Source organism: Medicago truncatula, chromosome 1 (assembly GCF_003473485.1).
Source record: "Medicago truncatula cultivar Jemalong A17 chromosome 1, MtrunA17r5.0-ANR, whole genome shotgun sequence".
Classification (NCBI taxonomy): Eukaryota; Viridiplantae; Streptophyta; class Magnoliopsida; order Fabales; family Fabaceae; genus Medicago; species Medicago truncatula.
In genome coordinates, this window is record NC_053042.1 from 53,224,276 (window position 1) to 53,246,320 (window position 22,045).

A 22,045-nucleotide genomic window follows, 5' to 3' on the forward strand; every position below is an offset into this window, starting at 1 on the left:
ATTTTGGAAACTAAGATAAGTTTTTATTTTTCTAAAAAGAATATATTTTTTAATTTCATAATAAAATAAGATATTCTGAAAAATAAAATAAAAATTCTAAAAAAATATTTTGAAATTAAAGTTTTTTATTTTTCTAAGAAAATAAAATTCTAAAAAATAAGGTTTTTGAAATAAAATTCTGAACAATTTTTTTTTTCATTTATTCAAAAAAAATAAATTCTAACATTCAATAAATGAATTACAGAATTTTTTTAAAAAAATTATTTGAATTTTTTTATATTTTTTTAATTTCTAAAAATTAATTTTCAGAATTTTTAAATTGTTGGAAGATAGTGTGAAGAAAAACCTAGTGTTGAGAGAGCATGATAAGAATATGTTTTTCACTTAATCTAATCATTGAATCCAACTTTTCCATGGTGGGAAAGGATTAACCTTTCCCATGTGAAATGCCACCTGTACATAATATTAAAAAATTACCAAATTTTCTAAGGCTTTGTTTGCGAGTTTTGAGGGGAAGGAAATGAAAGACTAGGGAAGGGAAGGAAAGAGAGGGAAGGGAGAAAGGAGGGAAAACCTTCCCCTTGTTTGGGAGTTAAAACACCAACAAGGAAATGAGATGAATGACTTATGTTATAATTTTACTATTTTACCATTTTTCTCTCTTAAATTAATGCTTTGTGTTATATTTTGTAATTTATCTTCTAATTTATTCAAAAGAGCTTATCTCATGAAAAACAAATTATTTATAAATAAAAAAAACTTATTACAATCACTTTATAAAAAAAAAAAAACTTATTTATACAAAACAATTTATTACGGTCTCTTTTTAAAAAACAGCTTATTTCATGAAAAACAAATTATTACAATCTTTTTTTTAAAAAACAACTTATTCAAAACAGCTTATTTATGCAAAACAACATATTACGATCTATTTTTTCAAAAACAACTTATTTATGCAAAACAGTTTATTAAGATATCTTTTTCAAAAACCGCTTATTCAAAACAACTTATTTATACAAAACAACTTATTACGACATAATTTTCAAAAACAACTTATTCAAAACAGCTTATTTCTGCAAAATAGCTTATTACGACCTCATTTTCAAAAACAGCTTATTCAAAATAAGCTGTTTTGAATAAATAAGCTATTTTGCATAAGCTATTTTTGAGAAAGAGGTCGTAATAAGTTGTTTGACATCAATAAGCTATTTTGAATAAGTTGTTTTTTGAAAAGAGGTTGTAATAAGCTGTTTTGAATAAATAAGCTGTTTTGAATAAGCTGTTTTTGAAAATGAGGTCGTAATAAGCTGTTTTGCATCAATAAGCTGTTTTGAATAAGTTGGTTTTTGAAAAGAGTTTGTAATAAGCTGTTTTGCATCAATAAGCTGTTTTGAATAAGTTGTTTTTTGAAAAGAGGTCGTAAGAAGCTGTTTTGCATAAATAAGCTGTGTTTTGAAAATGAGGTCGTAATAAGCTGCTTTGCATCAATAAGTTGTTTTTTGAAAAGAGGTCGTAATAAGCTGTTTTGCATAAATAAGTTGTTTTGAATAAGCTGTTTTTAAAAAAGAGGTCGTAATAAGTTGTTTTGTATAAATAAGTTGTTTTGAATAAGCGGTTTTTGAAAATGAGGTCGTAATAAACAGTTTTGGATAAATAAGTTGTTTTTGAAAAAGAGGTCATAATAAGCTGTTTTGTATAAATAAGTTGTTTTGAATAAGCGGTTTTTGAAAATGAGGTCGTAATAAACTGTTTTGTATAAATAAGTTGTTTTTGAAAAAAATTGTAATAATTCAGTAATGTCTAAAATTGGAATTTTGAATTATTACGAGGGCAAAATTATCAATTTGTATGTTTAACCCCAAAAACTCTTCAATTTGGGGAACTTTAAAATTGGACAAATGAAGTCCTTCAAAACCCCCCAAAACCTTTCCCTTGTTTTGTTAAAACTCGCAAACAAGATTTACCACTCCATATGCCTTTCCTTCCCCTCCATTGCCCTCCAAAATCCAACTCACAAACAAAGTCTAAGGGATTAATTTTGATATACCATCAATCGATCACAACCCTTCATTGTATGACTTTTAAAATAGACACGGTTATTCAACTATTATGATTGATTCACTCACTATATGCAAAATCTTAACAATATATATGCATGTCAATTAAATTATTATTCCAAAAAGATTCCAATATTAATATAATTTATCTTCGAGGTACAAATATTTATTTAAGAGATTGATTTTGATCAGCAACGCTGATGCTTTACTAATAGCTCAGAACTAACAATCCCAAGATTGCTTTTTACTAATATTCACTAAAAAGATTAGTCTCACCGTATAGTTTAATTTGAGATTGAATTCATGTCCATATATTTAAGAGATTGAGTAGTATTTATCAATCATCTCATACCATGTTAGTCTTAGATCCGATTAAAAAAAAGGAGAAATAAAACTTTTTCTGCTAAAAGTCACGATGGTGTGGGATGTTGGAATCCGACCAGATCGGTGTTCCCTTGGGAAGTGGCAGTCATGTCACACATGAAGATAACTCAAACAGATATTCTAAGGTTTAGCGAGCTTTATGCACTTATATCTTATCTATTGTCACGTTGCTTATTGCTTGTTTTGTTTTGCGTCACAAAAATTATTTTTCAATTACTTGATTTTGTAAAACTATTTTAACTAAAAGTAACTTAAATATAAAATAATATATGTTTAAATTTAATTACTTGAATCTAAAGGATTTGACGCGGTTTCAAGAATAGCATAAGTACATGTTTAGATTAGCGTTTAGTTAGACTGAATCGTGGTACCATCAAGATTTTGATAAAAATTACATTCTAGAACTTCAACCAAATTGTCTTGATTACTTCAAATTGAACGTGATTCTAAATATGTACGTATGTTCAGTTTCACTTTTGGAGGAGCCAAAATTTATTCCAGAGGAATAAAGTTAAGTTATACATTTTTTTTTTTTGAGAGAAGTTAAGTTATACATGTTTTGTTGTTTTAGAATAGAAAAGATTTTCCTTTAGAATTTATTCTAACATGAAGTTAGGATTTAGAACTTTTGCCTTCATAATTGATTTTTAGCTTTGAATTTATAGTTCAACTCACTTTTACAAGAATATATCTATACATCAATCAATTTATTAAGTACAACTCAATTTTAGCTAGAAACAACTTTACAAAATCAATTCATTCAAAGTCAATTTTAAAAACCGCTGAACCAAGTATGTCAAATTTAATTTATGTCCATGTGTTTCATTAATCTATGCATTCCAAGGTAACTTCTGATAGTAGTACAGGCACCATAAATGCATTAAATACACTGTAACTTCTGCTAGTAGATTACTGAAACTGCAGTTATGAGAAATGTATAGCCAGAAGGGTACATCAATACCTCTAAATGAAATATATGTTGGTTCAGCAGATTCAATATCATATAATACTTTCCATTTGCTTTCTTGAGTTACTTTCACAATTAAAAAACTGATACAAGAGTCTGAACATTTGAAGCAATGTTAGGTAGCATAATCCAGAATAACTTCTGTAAAGGATCAATTTGGCCATCCCTTGTTCTTGTGGTGTTTTGTTTTTACCATGTCTTCCATGTTGACAGTAACAGAAGATAAGCTTTATGCATTCAATGATTAATAATGGAGTAGGTTTTCTTGTCTTCCATGTGCTTTTGGAATTTCCACTTAGATACTCAAAATATTTCATTATAAATGAGCAAGTCTTACAAATGAAACTCATAGCCATTGACCACTAAACTTTTTCATAGGACATTATATTATACCAATGGACTCAAATTCATCTAGCTTTCTTTTGAACTCTTCAAATTTTCACTCAGTTTTCTATCAGGACAAACATGATGATGGCATAATTGATCTTGGTCTTAGTCTTGGAACTGTTCAACATGATGCTTATCATTCTTCTGCTAACTGTATGAGTTCATCTCCTTGTTCATTGTTTCAATTTTTCAGTTCCTTTTCTTATTTGAGTTAAATTTTGATATCCCGTCACTTTAAAAAAGTTTTACATCGTTAACAAATTACAATCAATCATATATGTGATTTTAGAAGTAGTTATTATTGAAGTCGAACGTTTTGACGATAATGATTAATTGATGGTGTAGAAAATCATTACTCTTATGTATATAAATTAAATCCTTATTTTTCATTCAGTGTTTTGTCAGATACTTTTTTAATAAAAACAATCATAGTCATATTAAATGAATTTTGTAAGTTGTCTTTAGCAAAAACAAACATAAAAATGATTGATACAAACTACTAAACTAAATACAGCAGTAAGGTCTCATAAACATGGATGGTATTGTAGTCAATACTAATTAAAGTTGAATTTGTAACATGAAAAGTAAACACTTATTTCAAATACATAGAGTAATGTAATGATGTTTGAATTCAGTGTATGATGATGATCTTATGGATTGGCCTAATATGAAGAATTCTAGATCTGTCCATGAAAACTTTGATGAAGAGATAGAGGGAGTACAGAGCAATGAGAGATGGGCTTATGTGAAGGTTAACATGGATGGGGTCTCCATTGGTAGGAAAATTTGTATTCTTGATCATGGAGGATACTCAAGTCTAGCCATTCAATTAGAAGACATGTTTGGTAAGTAGTGTCATTGTGTCAATAATGGACTTGTCATATATTCACATTTTCTCTATCTTATCTTATGTATTTCTTTATGATTCCGATACATTAATGGACTCTTCGAATAACATTCAGGTAGCCAATCAGTATCTGGTATAAGATTATTTGAATCTGGATCAGAGTACTCATTATTCTACAAGGACAGTGAAGACAATTGGAGGACTGTTGGTGATGTCCTGTGGAAGTATGTATTCATCCCTTTTCATTTACATTTTAATTATACTAGTTGGACAATAATTAATTGTTTTTTTTTGTTTGTAATGTTTTGTTAACAGGGAGTTTGTAGAATGTGTGAAAAGGCTAAGGATTGCAAGAAAGAATGCAGGCAATGTTAACATTTCATCTTAGATAAATAAATTCAAAATTAAATTGTTTTCATGACTTTCTTTTGAGTTGTCTAAACTTTGACCATGTAATACTTGCATGTGCTGTTTTAGATTTGTAAAGGCAAGTCCTTCATGGAAAAAATTGAAAATCTAAGGACTTTGATACTACAGTGTTGCTTTCAATTGCTATAATTCCTAACGAATTGGAATTTTAGGATCAGGACATCATTATTAATATTATTAATTCGGTCCAAACAACTGTCTCAAATTAATTTCACTATGACATGGACATTCAATTTGTTGGATATAAGATCATAGAATGTGGTTTCTATAATCAAATAAAGTTAAGTTGTTGCAAGTATTTCAACATTTTGCCTGATAGATTGGAAGATTCCATTTATTCTTCATTGCTCCATGAGTATATATGCATGCAGCAATCATTGTCATTGACATTCAAATCTTTCATCTTACTTAAGCAGATTAGAATCCAAAGCTAATGTTTTAAATAATAAATAAAGGGTTCATGATATAGTGTGTTCTTACCATATAATGCGGTATTATTGACTAATAGTTAACATATGTTGCTTGATCTTAGACAATAGACACGGACATACGTTAGGAGCATTTAGAAATAAGATAAGATATGGTACTTGAACTCTCATTCAAAACTTAAAGTTTTAGGGTAAGTTTCTCTAAATCTACAAAGTTCACAAATAAGGGTTTTTCTACCTTCGGTTTAATTTAAACACATTCTTTTAATTTTTTTATTTATTTGATAGTATTAGAGATCAGTTTGATAGATAATATAAATAATTCAAGGAGCGATTTGACAATGAGTCATAAAATTTAAGATCAATAATAATTCAAGGAGCGATTTGACAATGAGTAGTAAAATTTAAGGATCAACTTGATCTTTAACGAAATAATTCATGGATTGATTTAACAATGTAACAATTTGTAATAATTTTCATTTCAAAAAGAAGTCCAAAAAACAAAATCAAATTTAAGAATTACTTCCAAGTCAGCGTGACACATCAGCACTGTTAACGGCGAGACTTGATAGAATGACTAAATTGATTGACATTTATAAAATTCAGGGACTTGTTGGCTATTTCAAAATATTGGGGGATGCAATTGACCGGTGCATACAAATTTAAGAACGGAAAGGCCTATTCACTCCATTCAATTCTGATACACATCTGAATTATTCTCGATACTAATTAATGATTTCAGTTCTTTATTTTATCTAATATCTGTCTAATATTGAAACTACAAACCATTGAAAGTTTTTCCTTCTATTGCCTAATTATTGGCAAACAAAAATGAAATAGACCGAAACACAAAGACCACGAGTAGCACAGTGTATAATGTGCCAGTCACACAACTAGAGAATAATCTACCTCATATCGTAGATTTCTAAAACAACAATCCAACATGAAGGAACTTGTTCCATGAGGAGAGGAACTTGTTTCATGAGGAGCTGGAATTTTAATGTATTTTTGAAACTTTTTATCATCACCTGAATACACACTACATATTGTAGATCCAAGACGGATGACATACATAGAGTTGCTCTCGTATCCCCATCTACTCGGGTTGCTCAATGCATAACAACTTCTATTCGAAATATAAAATAATGCAATGTCGCCCAAAGTTTCTTGTTTGACATAATCCATGGTTGAGAAGTCTATCTTGTACACATTCCTTATTTCACTGTACGTTAAATCAACCACTAAAAGTTGCTCATCGCAATTAACCAACCTAAGGTATAAGGAATTTGTGACAGCAGGAGTACTCTTTAGTTTTGAAAATTTAATATTTGCAGAATTCAAGTTGAGTACCCCTATGTTGAACTTGTTAGTGACAACATATATTAAATTATGCAAAACCACAAAGTTAACAACCCTCCCTGAATTTTCCGTTGTCGAATAAGTAACCCAACCACAATTTCAAGATTGATAGACAAGCAAACTCCTTAAATATTTGCATAAAACTACCAAGACATTTTCCTCAGAGCATTTGCTAAAAGCAAGCAAGGCATGGTTAGCAAAAATAAAAGTTTGAACTTCAAAGGTCGAGGTATTGATTACCTTCTTTATCCTTGTAAATGGATTGATTAGCATAAATGAATTATTGTCCCCTGCCATAATTAAATATCCACTAGACGACGTAATATAAGTAGAGTACTCGAAGTACTTCATCATCTTCAATGAATAAATTTTTTGGTCGGACATGCGAATAAAGGAATATGATTCATTACCATGATACGAAACTTGAAGAAGTAATGGTTCTTGGGATGCCAAGAAATCTCTCCAATAAATTTTATGAAAAGCCCTCCAATTCTTACACACTCCATCAAATTGAAAGAGGTCGTCAAAATCTAATGTTTTGAAAATGATATCAAGGACATCCAAAGAAGTTCACAATGTTCTTCTACCTTCTTCATCTTTTTACCTTTAGATCACAACAATGATAGTGTTAGTTGATTCTAAACATATGTTTTTTCATTTATTTCTGAAACAAAAGATATTTTATTGTTTATCGAAAATGAGGAGATGAAGAAATATTTATCACTCGATTTTCCTCAAACAACAATCCAGACCAACATAAAATACAAATATGTGTTATCCTTTTTTTTTCTCTTCATGTGAATAATTTATTTCCCATTTTCATGATCGTAGATCATGCCGATGTATAGCAAACAATATATCCATTTTCATAAAGAGATGGGAAAAGGTCAATTAGCAAGAAAAAAAACGTTTCCATTCAATTTCCCTACAGTTATGTGAGAAAAAACAAATATACAAAGAATCAATAATAGATAGCTGAATAAAAAAATTTAGATTAATTCTTAAACAAAGATACAAAGAATCAATAATAGATAGCTGAATAAAAAAATTTAGATTAATTCTTAAACATAAAAGATACAAAGAATCAATAATAGATATCTGAATAAAAAAAATTAGATTAATTCTTAAACATAAAAGATATTAGAATACTAATAAAACTGAAAAATTTGAATAGTGAAAATAAATATGTTAGACGGTTCTAATTATTGAAATAAGACACTTATATCATATTTTAATTAAGAGGGCAGTTACATATTGTTTTAATTAGGACAGTTATGGTTATGTGTGGCAGTTATGTATTTCTTTGGAATACTAAGCAGATGTCTTCACTTTGAATGGTGGTGCAGTAAGTTGAAAAAGTTCCAAACAAGCTACAATAGCAGATTCGACTACTGAACCCGAGTATATAGCAGCAAGTGAGGCTGCTAAAGAGGCTGTTTGGATGAAAAATTTATATCTGAACTTGGAGTGGTCCCTTCGATAAAATATTTTGTACCATTATTGTGTGACAATATTGGAGCGATTGCCCAAGCAAAGGAGCCAAGATCACACCAGAAATCAAAACACATTCTTCGAAGATATCACTTGATCAGAGAGATTATTGAACGTGGTGACGTCAAAATTGAAAAGATGGATGGAAAAGAGAATGCGGCAGATCCATTTACCAAGGCACTTGACATAAATGTCTTTGACAAGCACAAGTGGGGAATAAGATTGAAATACATGATTGGCTCTAGTGCAAGTGGGAGATTGTTGGAGATGCCCAAGATCCAATCAATTATGTAACCAATTTTAGACTAAATAAATATTCATTATCTTGTTTACTGTTTAGTGAAATAGTTAATTTGATAACGTCCTTGATTAAAACTATAGACTTGTTATCATGATAGAGATTATGATAATGAGAAACAAGTCTTTATAACAGAGACAACCAAAAACTTTAAGAGGAAAATTTGTAATAAAGCGAGAGAAGTGGGAAAATTATTTTGTAACACCTGCACGGGAGTCTCATATTGTAACACACGGGATGGCATTCGATTGATGAGGTGACAAGCAATTAATAAAGCATTATCCCAAAGATACTTAGGTACATTCATAGAAAACATAATAGCTCTAGTAACTTCTATGAGATGTCTATTTTTTCTTTCAGCAATACCATTTTGTTGTGGAGTATCACGACAAGTGGATTGATGAATTATCCCATTAGTTACTAGGAATGTACTTAAATATTTGTTGAAGTATTCAGTGCCATTGTCAGACCTTAGAATGTCAATCGTGGTAGGAAATTGATTTTTAATCATGTTAAAAATATCTTGAAACCTTTGTTCAACTTCTGATTTCTTTACCATGAGGTAAACCCAACAAATCCATGTGTGATAGTCAATAAATGTCACAAACCATTTTTTTCTAGATAAAGTTTTAATTTTTGAAGGACCCCAAACATCACTATGAATTAGATAAAAAGGTTTGGAAGCAAAATAACTTCTTGAATTAAAAGACACACGATGATCTTTAGCTAAATGACAAGCATCACAATGAAATTGTGAGGAACTTATTTCTTTGGAAATTTCAGGAAACAAATGCTTAAGATAAAAAAAACTAGGATGACCTAATCTTTTATGCCATAACATGATTTTATTTGAAACAAGAGGTGGACTTGTACGGCTTGAACCAAACATTGTTGTTTTGCCAAGAGAGGTTTCATCAAAGTAGTACGGTCCATTAATCTCTCTAGCAGTTCCAATCGTCTACCCCGAGTTCTGCTCCTGAAAAACACAAGCGAAACGACGAAAAAGAACATAACAGTTAGAGTCCTCAGACAGTTTATGAACAGACAGAAGATTACAAGCAAATTTGGGAACATGTAAAACAGATTGCAAAGTGATTTGCTCAGAAATTTTTATGTTGCCTTTGCCTGCAATACTTGAATAACTACCATCAACTATCCTAACTTTTTCAGAACCTGAACTAGGAAAATATGAACTGAATAGATGAGAACAATTAGTCATGTGTTCAGATGCCCCTGAATCTATTATCCAGGGGTTGGAGTGGTTTTGGACAGATAATGCCCAAGAATCCTTACTTGTTTGTGCCACAGTACCAACAAGAGTATTAGGGGATGAATTGAACTTTAGAAGCTTAAAAGGTGATCCATCTGCTCCTTAGTAAATGGAGATGAAGCAACATCGTTGGTTATAGGCATAGGTCGATCACCAGCCTTGCTATTGTTTGGCCTACCATGTAGCTTGAAACAAGTTTCTTGAGTGTGATGATTGTGGCCACAGTAGTCGCAAACTAAATGAGTCTCATCACCACCTCATGCATTACGGAAAGATTTGTGATTGACTTGAGGAACGGCCAAGGCAGATCCTTCAACTGGTGGTGGGACATCGATTTTCTTTTTTTTCCGAGCATCACTTGCCTACAACTCTCTACGCGACGCACTTCCGCAAAGACTTCACCAATTGGAGAGATAGGATTCCTGCCAAGAATTCGGCCACGAACCTCATCAAACTCAACATTTAAACCTGCAAGAAATTTGAAGACACGGCTAACATCCACCATCTTCTGGTAGTGCTTGCAGTCCTCAGGTGACTTCCACTCATATTCATTGAAGAGATCCAGATCTTGCCAAATACGTTTGAGACAATTGAAGTATTTGGTGATTGAATCTTCAGCTTGCCGAATTTCTCCAAGTTGGAGAGTTAATTCGTAAATTTGGGAGTGGTTTCCCAAATCAGAGTACATTTGAGAGACACTCTCCCAAAGATCTTTTGCGGTAGCATAACAGAGCTAGTTCGCACCTATCTCTTCAGTCATAGAATTGACTAACCATGTCATGACCATGGAATTTTCAGCATCCCATGTATCATAATCTGCGCCTGCCTTGTCTGGGTGTTTCTTGTGGCCAGTGATGTAGCCAACCTTTCCTCTCCCCCTGAGATACAACCGAATAGACTGTGACCAACGAAAGTAATTAGCACCGTTCAGCCGAATTGTTGTGATCTGAACAGGGTGGTTTTCATGGTATGTCTTAACAGGTTGGAGTGATTCAGGTTTGGGTGAAGAATGTTTGGGTGAATGCTGGGACTCACTATCAGACATGGAATCAGACATTATATGAGATGGATAAAAAATACGGAAGCAAAATAAACCCTATGGATTTCTTGCTGCCACTGATACCATATGGAAATATGCTCTATATTTCATTGATATGTAAAACAGTACATAGAAGGTATTTATAGAATACAAGTGACTATAGGTAGAGTGCTAGTCTGGCCAGAAAATAAAACAAATTATTCAGCCTATAAATGCTACTTATTCTCCCTTTAAAGTCTAATTCTAATACAACTAATCACAATTATTGGTATTTACAATCAGTTATAATAAGTCAAACAACACAAAATCTGATTGATTTGGTGCTAATATTCAACAGTTTTATAAAAAAAAAGGAAGTTATGGGACAGGGGAGGGGGAATTCGGTTATTTGGTAATGGATTGGGAGAGACCTAACTCTCGAACATTTGGGAAGGGAGAGATAACTCTCAAATTTCTTGGGAATCTATTGTAATATTAATATAAATTTGTATTTTGGTTTCAGTTTCTATCAAAATACTACGAAGAAAAAAACAATAGAGAGGAACTATTGAAGGGCTGAAAACAAATTGATAAACCTATTTATGCTATCAAAAACAAAAATGAACAACCTACAGATGTGATAAAGGTTTTATAGTTGCATGAACAGAAAAAATACAACATAGATATTTATGTGAATACCCTCCATTGTATTGAGATACTATCAAATAGCTTCCAAAGCTCAAAGAATTCTATACCAATATGGATCCAACTGTTGTTTAAGTGAAGACATTTAGTATGATTTTACTTCTAAACAATTTATTGGTATAAGTTTTTGAACCTCGTGTTTTTTTCCATCACAAACTCTTACAACATTAGAATATAGTCCTTCAAAATTAAGCCACTACAATTACAATCAACAATAAATTTTCTGACTGTATAGTTCACTTTTTGTAGAAAATAAGGGCCGTCTGGTGACTAAAGCTCCCGCATACACGGTTTTTGGTGTATTGTACACAATTTTACCCTATTTTTTTACACAATTAGAGGTTGTTTTAAGAACTTGAACCTGTAACCTTTCAGCCACGTGACAACAACTTTACCGTTGCGCCAAAGCTCCTCCTCACTTTTTGTACACAAATACAGTGACAAATCATAATTTGCGTGCCTCGTGTCAATAGGCAAACTAAGACAAAAAAAAGAGTCATAGATAGCGTGGACACTGTAGTTAACACCCGCATGAGTCAAAATGATGGTAAGGGTTTAAGACAGACATCAACCCCAATTATATCACCGTAGATGGTCGGGAAGAATTAGCATCGACCATTTCTAATGCCAATGTAAAGACACCATAATTTCAAAATAACTTGACCAAGGACAAAAGATGCGGCGGGGTCATGCCACCCTCTCTGACCTAATATATCCCTTTTAGATTTTTTGTTTATTTTCATTGAACAAATTTTATACAATTAATAATCAAACCTGTATACTATGAAGAAGGAAAACACTTGTGAGTTGAGAACAAATGGACAAAGTTAACACGACTGGTAAAACAGCAAGAAGCTTCAATGGGCAGTATTGGTGGATGATAGGACCACAACTCATGTTTATTCTAGAAAGATATAGCAAGGGTCACAGGAGATAGATAAATGGAAGAAGATGGACTGAATGAGAAGTATGCTGAGTTGGAAAACAGGGAAAATAAAGAATCCTAATATAATGAGTATGGGGTGAAAATATATTGGAATAAAGTGCTATAAATGGGGTTGGCCAGTCCATCATTCCATAGTATTTCTTCTTTAGGTTTAATGGATAATGAGCCAAAAAAAAAATATGAGCTGAATTAGGAGGAGGATCTGTTAAAAGAAAAAGACAAATGAGGAATCATGACATAATGATTACAATGTGGGAGTCTCTTTTTTTTTTTGTTATGATGATTTATTCTTTTAGGCATTGTTTGTGATTTTGGAGGGGAGTGAATGGCTTTGGGTAAAAAAGGAGGAAAGGGAATGGCTTTGAATAGGGGGCTTGTTTTTCATTGCAACAGAAAATCCCCTTAAAATGGGGGAACTAAAAATATTGTACTAAAGAGGGTTTCGTGAAATCTATGTTGTGTAATAATACTTCCAAAATTTAAAAGTATATTAATGATAAACATTCATTTATCATTATCTACAAAAACACTATAAAAAAAATGTGGAAGATTTCTCCAATTTCCCCTCTACTCTCCCTCCCCTCGAAACTCTCAGAGTCTTAGTTGCTGTTTTTTCAATCGTGAAGTTTTCAAAATATTTTCTGGCCGTAAGACAGTTTTTACCCGTGGAAATTAGTTCCCGAAGTAGATATAATGCATGAACCTCTAACCCCTATTTTAATACTCCAAAGATATAAACTACATTAGTTCATTACGTGAAAAAATTCTATCATCACTCATCAGTTTAGTTCTCCAACAGTGCAGAGTGACCCAACTTAATCCATCAATTAATTGCACAAAGTTTGATCAAATTAGTCTCTAAATTACCGCATACAGTAGTAGAAATATATATACAGTAAAAAAAAAAATCATAATAACTGCAGAAAAGTATGAAAATATGAGAAGTGCAATCAATAATCATAAACCACTAACTTTGATGTTCCTTTGGCAGTAAGGTGTTGAATCCCAAAATTAAATCTGCCCTTTAAGCAGCTTCTTCACTCTAGCTGCAGTATCTTTTGAATCAATTCTTTTATCCTTGAAACCTTGTAGGACTTTTGAAAACTCATAATAACTTTCCCTCTTATCTTGAAATGCAACTTTTATTGCCTTAAGAAGCGGTGATGCATCTTTAAACCTTAATGATATGAAAGTTTGAATTCTGTGTTCCTTTGGCAGGAAGGAATTGAATCCCAACATTAAATTCGAGTTCCCTTTAAACAGCCTCTTCACTCTTGCTTTGACAGCTATACTATCAATTCTTCTGGCCCTGAAATCTTTTATGAGTTTTATAAACTGAAAATACTTTTTGTTATATTGAAATGCAGCTTTTACTTCCTCAAAATAACCTGATACATCGCCACAAACTCTAGAAGACTCGTCGTTGTTTAGGGTGATCTTCATCTATATTCAGAATAGTATGATTATTGATTGAGTTTAACTAGTAATTGCAATAAAAAATAATAGGTTTAAATGCTTTTTTGGTCCCTTAACTATTTAATTGGTATCGCTTTGGTCCCTTAACTAAAAAACAGATTGTTTGAGCATTTTAAGTTTTTTTTTTAGTCTCGTTTTGATCCCTTCTGTTAGGTTTCCGTTAGTTTTAATAAAAAACGTTAAGTGCGGACACGTGTCACCTTGTCATTGTCTGAGATTTTTTTTTTTTACAAAAAAAATATTTTTTTCTAAAAACAAAATTATAAAAAATTCCCAGAACCAATGACAAGGTGACACGTGTCACTTTGTCATTGGCCTTGGGATTTTTTTTAAATATATATTTTAAAAAAATAATAACTTTCTTTTTGTAAAAATAAAAAAAAACTCAGAGCCAATGACAAGGTGACACGTGTCCAGGAGTTAACTTTTTTTTAAAACCCTAACGGAAACCTAACAGAAGGGAACAAAATGAGACTAAAAAAAACTTAAAATCCTCAAACAATCTTTTTTTTAAGTTAAGGAACCAAAACGATACCAATTAATTAAATAGTTAAGGGATCAAAAGAGCATTTAAGCCAAAATAATAAAATCAAAAAACAAATGATTCGATTGAATGAGGAATAGGTGCTTACCATTGGCTGGTTGATTTGCACAGTTCACCGCAAGGATCAAGAGTGTGAACCCTAATTCTGAAGCTATAATGATGATGTTTTGTTTTTTCTTGTCGTGTTTTTTGAGAGTGTTTATATATTGAGGAACAAAGGAACGAGAAAAACGACTTTCAGAGTAAATTATGATAATTTTCTTATTTTCTAATCAAATCAATTTGATTTCCCCCCCAAAAAAAAAAAAAAACAGATAAATTTGATTTTCAACAAATTTAAATATGACTATTGCGTAATCCAAGATACTACAACCGTCCTTAATTATAAGACTCTTTTGAAAAAATAATTTGTCCCTTTTTATAAGACCCTTTTGGTATTTCCAAGTACATTAATTATTTCTTTACCAACACACCCTTATTTATTTTGCATTTTTTTTTTCAATCAACAATAAATATTATATTGAAAATATAAATTAACTCTCTCTCTTAAGGATAAAATTGTAAAAACAATAGTAATTATATACAAATTTAATACTACAACCAACTTTCTTAATCTCCGCAATTTTGACAAAAGACTCCTATATTTAGGGAGGGAAGTAGTAATTCTGTTTCGTATCTTTCTTAAGGAAAGAAAACGTGATAAGTTTGGATTTGAAGGAGAAACATTTCTTCTATGAGCGGTTATCATTTATTCAAAAATATTAATAAATAAATAATTTGATTTTTATTTATATCTATTTGTGGAAACTAAGGTTTATTTTTTTTACATGGAAACTAAGGGTCCGTTTGATGGTCAGGATAGTGAGGCAAGATATGATACATTAATCATATCCTGCTTAAATCTCATATTTGATGCACCAAAGGGATAGGATAAAATAAATCATTTCCCTATCATATCCTGACTTTCCTTTGTAATTTATATATGAGTATAGATTGGGTTAAAAGTTATCCTAATGGGATTTGAAGATCATTCCTTATTTATTATCTTGATATTCTGCCATTTTTAAAATATTGTCATTTTTAAAATAATGATAGCATAAAATACTTTTATCGGTTCAACATTTAGTCACATATCATCAGTAGAATGTTGCTTATTCCAACCGTACTAATGTTTAAATTGCTTTGTTTTCTAGATAATACATGCTATCATTAGATACATGCTATCATTATTTTAAAAATGACAATATTTTAAATTCCTTATTTGGTGTTGTGCTGGGCTAATCAATTTCAAAAGATTAAATGAATTACACATAATAGGGGTTAAAATATAATAAAGGTTAAAATTAGATACATAAATATGATAGGGAATTAAAAAAAATTAACCAAAAGAGAGACCAAATAACTGAATCTTGTATTTTCTTGTCAAATTTTAAAAGATTTATGCAATTTTCTATAATCAAAACAAAACATTCAGTTATTTGGTAAATATTAGATACATAAATATAATAGGATTTTAAATTTATAATCACTTTGTTTTTCTAACATGTATAACATTTATTCTCATATGACACACATTATTCAAATAGTCATTTTTAACACATGAAAAACAAGGGAAATGTGTATTCTTTGCAAGATATATTGATTATGCATGTAGTTGATGTTGGGCGTGTGTGATTTAAATGCATGAATCCTATATTCATATTTAATACATGAATATCGAGAGAATTATGCATTTTTTGCAAGATATCATGCATGTAGTTGGTGGTGTTGTGGAATTGAAATGCATGACTCCAATAGTAATGTTTAATTCTTGAGAATAAGAGAATGTCAATTGTGTGCGATTTATCAGATATTCAAAATTGACTTTTTTATTTAAAATTAATGATATTTTAATTTGTTTTCTATAGTTAATAAAGTATATATTCATCAAGGTTCGATAAGTTTCTAAACTTATTACATTTGTTAATTGATTCAAGAAAGCTGTGAACCAATCCACAACAATATTAAATGTTGTAATTAATTACTAATTTCTTAGCATGATTTAAATTGTTTACATTTTTTGTCATAATGAATAAATTTGATTGTTTATTAGGATGGAGGGTTGTTCAATTTTGACAAAAAATAAATGGTAGTGTCACTGATGACTCCTCATCAATCATCGTATCATATACTTTAGTGTTTTATTAAGTCTTTTTATTGTTTATTTTAGGGTTTTCTTGAGGATTTAGAGTGAGTTATTCAAGGTTCCGAAAGAAGTATGTAATGTTTTGTTAAAGTTATTGTGTGTCTTGTACTTTCCTAACTAGACAACTTTATAAGGTGTCTTAGTCTTTTTGGTATATTCCAGTGTATTGATCCGATCAGAAGATATCTCATAGAAAGTATGGAAGCATGATGAACATTTGGAAGTCTAGACAACTTGGAGAAATTATGTCTCAAGTTCCAAACACATTCAACTAGTTGACAAACCTAATCAAAATTAAATCACATTTCACCATCCATTTGGGTCTCACATAACTTGGATTAGTCTTCGCATTTGCAGGCGGAGGATATTTGATTTAAAAAAAAAAAAAATCAATTGATAGAATAAGGAAGGAAAATGTGTAAAACAAGTTTCCTATTTGCGGCTATGTTGACTGTGTTTTACTTGTTGTTTTGGTTTTTATTTGTGCGAGATACAACACTTGTTGACGTCTTTGATTGGCCTTTGAACCAAACAATATCTATGGTTGATGTATTTTGTTCTTATGCAACAAGTTATCAATGAAGATGTTGTACAGGATGACATAGATGAGGAGGAAGACGTAGATGATGAATTTCTTGAGGACGAATTTCTTGAGGACAACTTAAGTGATGAATTTCAGGAGGATGATATAGATAATGAATTTCAAGAGGATGACCTAGATGATGAATTTCAAGAGAATGACATCGGTGATGAATTTGAAGTGGACGGTTTGGCTGATGAATTACAAGATAAACTTGAATGATCGAGTTGGATGGTGTTTTATTTTGGATTGTAGTTAAGCCACATTTTGGATTGTAGTTAAACCACTAAACTTCTCCGAACTATAGTTTTGTTATTTTGCTAGGCTTATACTTCGAAGCATTAAACTTATCAAGTAATGTTTGACATTTTGATTACTATTATGTCTTGAATTAATGTTTGAACTATGTTATTATATTACACCCTTTGTGGTTGTATTGTTAAATTCGATCTTGTTTGAGTTATAATTGTCAATTTTAATATTGCCTTTAAGCTATAGTTGCATTTCTAAAATAATTGGAAAATTCTAAAATTTTACTAGGACACTCTAAAAATGTTGCCTATAAGCTATGGGGACGTTTTTATGATTTCTTAAAGATTCAAATTTTAGGGGACGATTATTAATTGAAGCAACCTATGGGAACATTTAAAAACGTCCCCTCAGAATCACCAAAAAATCGTCTCCTATTCCTAAGGTTTAGGCGACGTTTTCAAAAACTGTGCCCAAAGAACATGAAAAATCGTCCCCATAGACTATAGGCGACGCTTGTATAGGAGACGCCCGGAAAACGTCCCCTATATCTTTAGGGGACGTTTTTCTTAGTTGTGGCAACATTTTTCGATTGTTGTTAAAAAGGATAAATGGTGTAGTGCAACCACATCAAAATCCAACTTCAAAGTTCACCACATGTTAATTTTAATTATATTTATTTAAATCTCTTAAGGTTTGATTTTACAATGGAATGAATTCTATTGGAAATTCTAACTAAAATAATTATTGATCAGAATTTATACACTTTTGATCGAAGTGTGGATTATCATAACTTATTTTCTTCGAGAACCAAAGGGTTGCGACAAAAAAAATGTTTTACACCTTGACGGCAAATTTAGTTTGCTTCTGTAGTGTGATTTGGATCATGTTCATGTTTCTAATCTAAGTTGAAACAGATACATAGTTGAGAGCAAGAAGATAAATAAAATAGACACCATCCGTGCCTTAATTATACTGTAACATCTGCTACTAGATTACCGAAATGCAGTCATGACAAATGTGTAGGCCATGGGTACATCGTTACCTCTACATGAAATATATGTTGGTTCAGCAGGTTCAATATTCGTTTAATATATTTTTTCTATTTGTTGTCTTGAGCTACTTTCACAATGAAAAAATTGACACAAAGTCTGAACATTGTAGCAATGTTTTTGAAGCAACATTTGTAGCAATGTTAGGTAGCATAATCCAGAATAACTTCTGTAAAGGATCAATTTGGCCATCTCTTGTTCTTGCAGTGTTATGTTTTTACCATGTCTTCCATGTTGACAGTAACAGAAGATAAGCTTTATGCATTCAATGATTGATAATGGAGTAGGTTTTCTTGTCTTCCACGTGCCTTTGGAATTTCCATTCATTTATTTAGATACTTGCGAGAAAAAAAAAATCATTGTAAATACATGAAACTCAAGCATTGACTACGACCGTGCTTTTAAATAGGACATTATATCTTCCCAAGCAGAACACATTCTAGATTGTGCATGAAAACTTCGATGAAGAGATAGAGGGGGTCCAGAACAATGAGAGATGGGGTTATGTGAAGGTTAACATGGAGAAAAATGTTCTTCTCACCATCACTTTTGCTCCAAAACATTAAGAAAATGCTCAAGTTTAGCAATTCAATTAGAAGACATATTTGATTATGCACTTCCAAAACATTGTTACTTTTTATTTATTAGTGATAATATTTTTAAGGATTTAATTTAGTGGTAAATTCTTAGTACTTGAAGTTTGGTTGTAGGTAAAATTCATTTGAAATATGATTCTATTTTTAATCATATAATATAAAAATATGACATGATGTTAAATAATTGAATGATATGTACACATTCAAGAAAACTTCAAGAATACCGTTATGGTCACAAGTTCTAGCTAAATTGACAAAATTGTCGAAATGGTTAGGTCGAACGCCGTGTTCGAACCTCTACCCCTCGACTTACATGTTACCCTGAAATTTAAACCTAAAATTCACTCCCTTATCATAGTGAACAATTTTTAAAAAGTGATATCATAATTTATAGGCTGAATAAATTTTTGGTCCCTATAAGTATGTATTTTAAGGGTCTTGTTAACGAGTATCTTCGAGACACTCTTCAATAAATAAACTCAAATATTTCATCTAAATGTATCTTCATCATAAATACTTTAGCATTTGCGTTAAATTCATTACAATTCAGAGAAAGGTGTTGTATTGGACAATTTCTTTCGGTATGTTGTGTAAAAAAAAAAAATCGGGATGTTCGGTCTTTAATTCAACACTTTAATGATTTTTTTTTTTATAAATATTTTCTATCTTTTACTATGATAAAAGCTAAATTTTATTTACTAAAAGTTTCGACAAAATCAATTTTTTATTTTTATTATTTATACGTAATAATGTATATTGGTTATTTTTTACGCTAAAACATTTAGTATGGTTCTCATAAACAGTGAAATAATGTTACTAAATTATAAAAGTTGATAAATAGTGGTAGTTCTTCATTCTATAAAAATGATCCTGATTTAAAAAGCTAGTGCATCATTACAGTACAATTTGTGTACATCGAATCCATCAAAGTCAAAGATGACCAATGAGATTATTTACCAGACTTCTTTTCATTTCCCTAAATTTGCGGCACATGGTTTGGGCATCCCAAAGTCCAAGGATTTCCCTCAATTTAACGTGGTCCATCTTCTAACAATTCATTATCACAGCACAGAATAGTCAGCAAAATCTTGTGAAATTGTACATCACAAGGAACAAATTATAATTCATGAAAATAAATTGACTAGTGTACTCTATAAAAGTAGTACCGTGCAAGAAACATAAGTAGTGATTAACAATGTAAGAAAAATCAATTGCTTTTTTTTTTCCTTCATTTAATTATCAAATTAAGAAAAATTGAATTTCTTAGGATAGTCTCTTCTTTCTCTGGCCCATTAACATTTTACTTTACGAAAAATCAAGTGTTAGAATTCTTAAAAAAAGCCTCAAATTTAGTAGTAGGAATTAGTTTTCTTTAACTGTTATAAATGTGAAGTATTAATCTGGTTTGTCTGATTAACCTACGTAAGAGAAATTGAGCCTAGAAATTACAATTAATAAGATAACTATAATAATAATAATAATACTTGTTCTCGTACCTATCAAATCGATAGATAAAAAAATTCATATCTTATATCGTAGTACAATAAAAACTATACTTGTTTTGTACCGAACAAGAAAACTATAGTACTTGTTAAATTGTTCTGATTTAAGTTGTAGTTCTTAAAGTACACTACTATAATATCTTAATTCGGTACACTATACAAATGGAGTTAACAAATGTGTTTATGTCGGATTCTTAAAGACTAATAATCATAAACAAGTTAACGAATGTTTGTTTACCACTCATTATTTGTTAAATTGTCTAATGTTAAATGGGACACGAAATCGGTTTAAGAAGCCATGTTTACTCAACTTAAAAAATTCGTGCGGAAAACAATTCTAATCCATGTACTCCACACTCTTACCATGACAAAATGTTGGTATTCCCTTAATTTTTTGTTACAATCCCACGATGTTAGTTGACTAAAGATGTTAATCCCACGTAAGTAGTAACTTCACATTCCACTTCATCGTTTTAGACACGGTTCAATGAAGGATATTAATTCAAAGACTAAATTATCCTAATTTATTTTCATTGACTAATGAGTTTCGTTTTTTTTTATAGACTAAAATGAGACTTCATGCAATCAAACTATAAACATTTCAGTATTACCATAATTAAAACAGCATTCCAATCTGGTACTTGACAAAATATACTTATATTATTATTTTAAAATAATACTGGTATTTGATTATGTTCCCGTTAACAGTAGTGTGACTGTTAATGACATGCAATCTTTGTCGGATCCTGAATGCTTTAAAATAACATTAAAGATAAAGCAAACGTTCGATCAGAGACAGGAGCCATGTACTAAAACAGTTACCTACCCTACTCATCATGAAAAAATGTTTATTCTTTTCCTAATTCCTTGTTTATAATTTTAATTTTAATAGGACCCCCCCCCCAAATAATGTTTGGTCATGACATGAGAATGAGAGGAAAAGTGAATGATGAAGGTCACGGGTTCTAGATGATAAAGCAGCCAGCCATTCGTGGTAGTGGTACCATCCCCTTGGAATAAAGTCATAAAACTGAGCAAAAGCAGACACAGGGTGAGACATAACAGAGTGGATAGATTTTCACTAATAATAATAATAAAACCAATATAGAATGACATGCAGACATTCTCTTTTCTCTTTGTGTGTTGTGTGTGACTATAATTATAAAGACGGATGAGTAACATTAATCATTTAATTAATAATTCCTCTTGACTTGTACTATATTAAATAGATAGAATACCAGCTTCCAGCTAACTCTACACATAAAATAGCAATAA

The 22,045-nt window shown here is 30.9% G+C and overlaps 2 protein-coding genes across 2 annotated transcripts; one reads left to right on the forward strand and one right to left on the reverse strand.

The window, feature by feature from the left end:
- Window positions 1-3,409: 3,409 nt before the first annotated feature.
- Window positions 3,410-5,235, forward strand: LOC25485472 (auxin-responsive protein IAA32). The gene is made up of 4 exons (XM_013614692.3): window positions 3,410-3,948; window positions 4,431-4,640; window positions 4,758-4,866; window positions 4,958-5,235. The coding sequence occupies exons 1-4, from the start codon at window positions 3,804-3,806 to the stop codon at window positions 5,028-5,030; spliced, it is 537 nt and encodes a 178-aa protein (XP_013470146.1). The 5' UTR covers window positions 3,410-3,803; the 3' UTR covers window positions 5,031-5,235.
- Window positions 5,236-10,650: 5,415 nt separating this feature from the next.
- On the reverse strand, window positions 10,651-10,974 carry LOC112418682 (uncharacterized). The gene has a single exon (XM_024775152.1). It carries the CDS (start codon window positions 10,972-10,974, stop codon window positions 10,651-10,653), a length of 324 nt encoding a protein of 107 aa, XP_024630920.1.
- Window positions 10,975-22,045: the final 11,071 nt, after the last annotated feature.

What these genes read in the sequence shown, in the direction of transcription:
- LOC25485472 (XM_013614692.3), top strand. Translation starts at nt 3,804, where the DNA reads ATGGACTCAAATTCATCTAGCTTTCTTTTGAACTCTTCAAATTTTCAC. An exon ending in TCAATTAGAAGACATGTTTG is followed by an intron (nt 4,641 to 4,757) that starts GTAAGTAGTGTC and finishes AATAACATTCAG; the next exon opens with GTAGCCAATCAGTATCTGGT. An exon ending in GTTGGTGATGTCCTGTGGAA is followed by an intron (nt 4,867 to 4,957) that starts GTATGTATTCAT and finishes TTTTGTTAACAG; the next exon opens with GGAGTTTGTAGAATGTGTGA.
- LOC112418682 (XM_024775152.1), bottom strand. Translation starts at nt 10,974, where the DNA reads ATGTCTGATTCCATGTCTGATAGTGAGTCCCAGCATTCACCCAAACAT.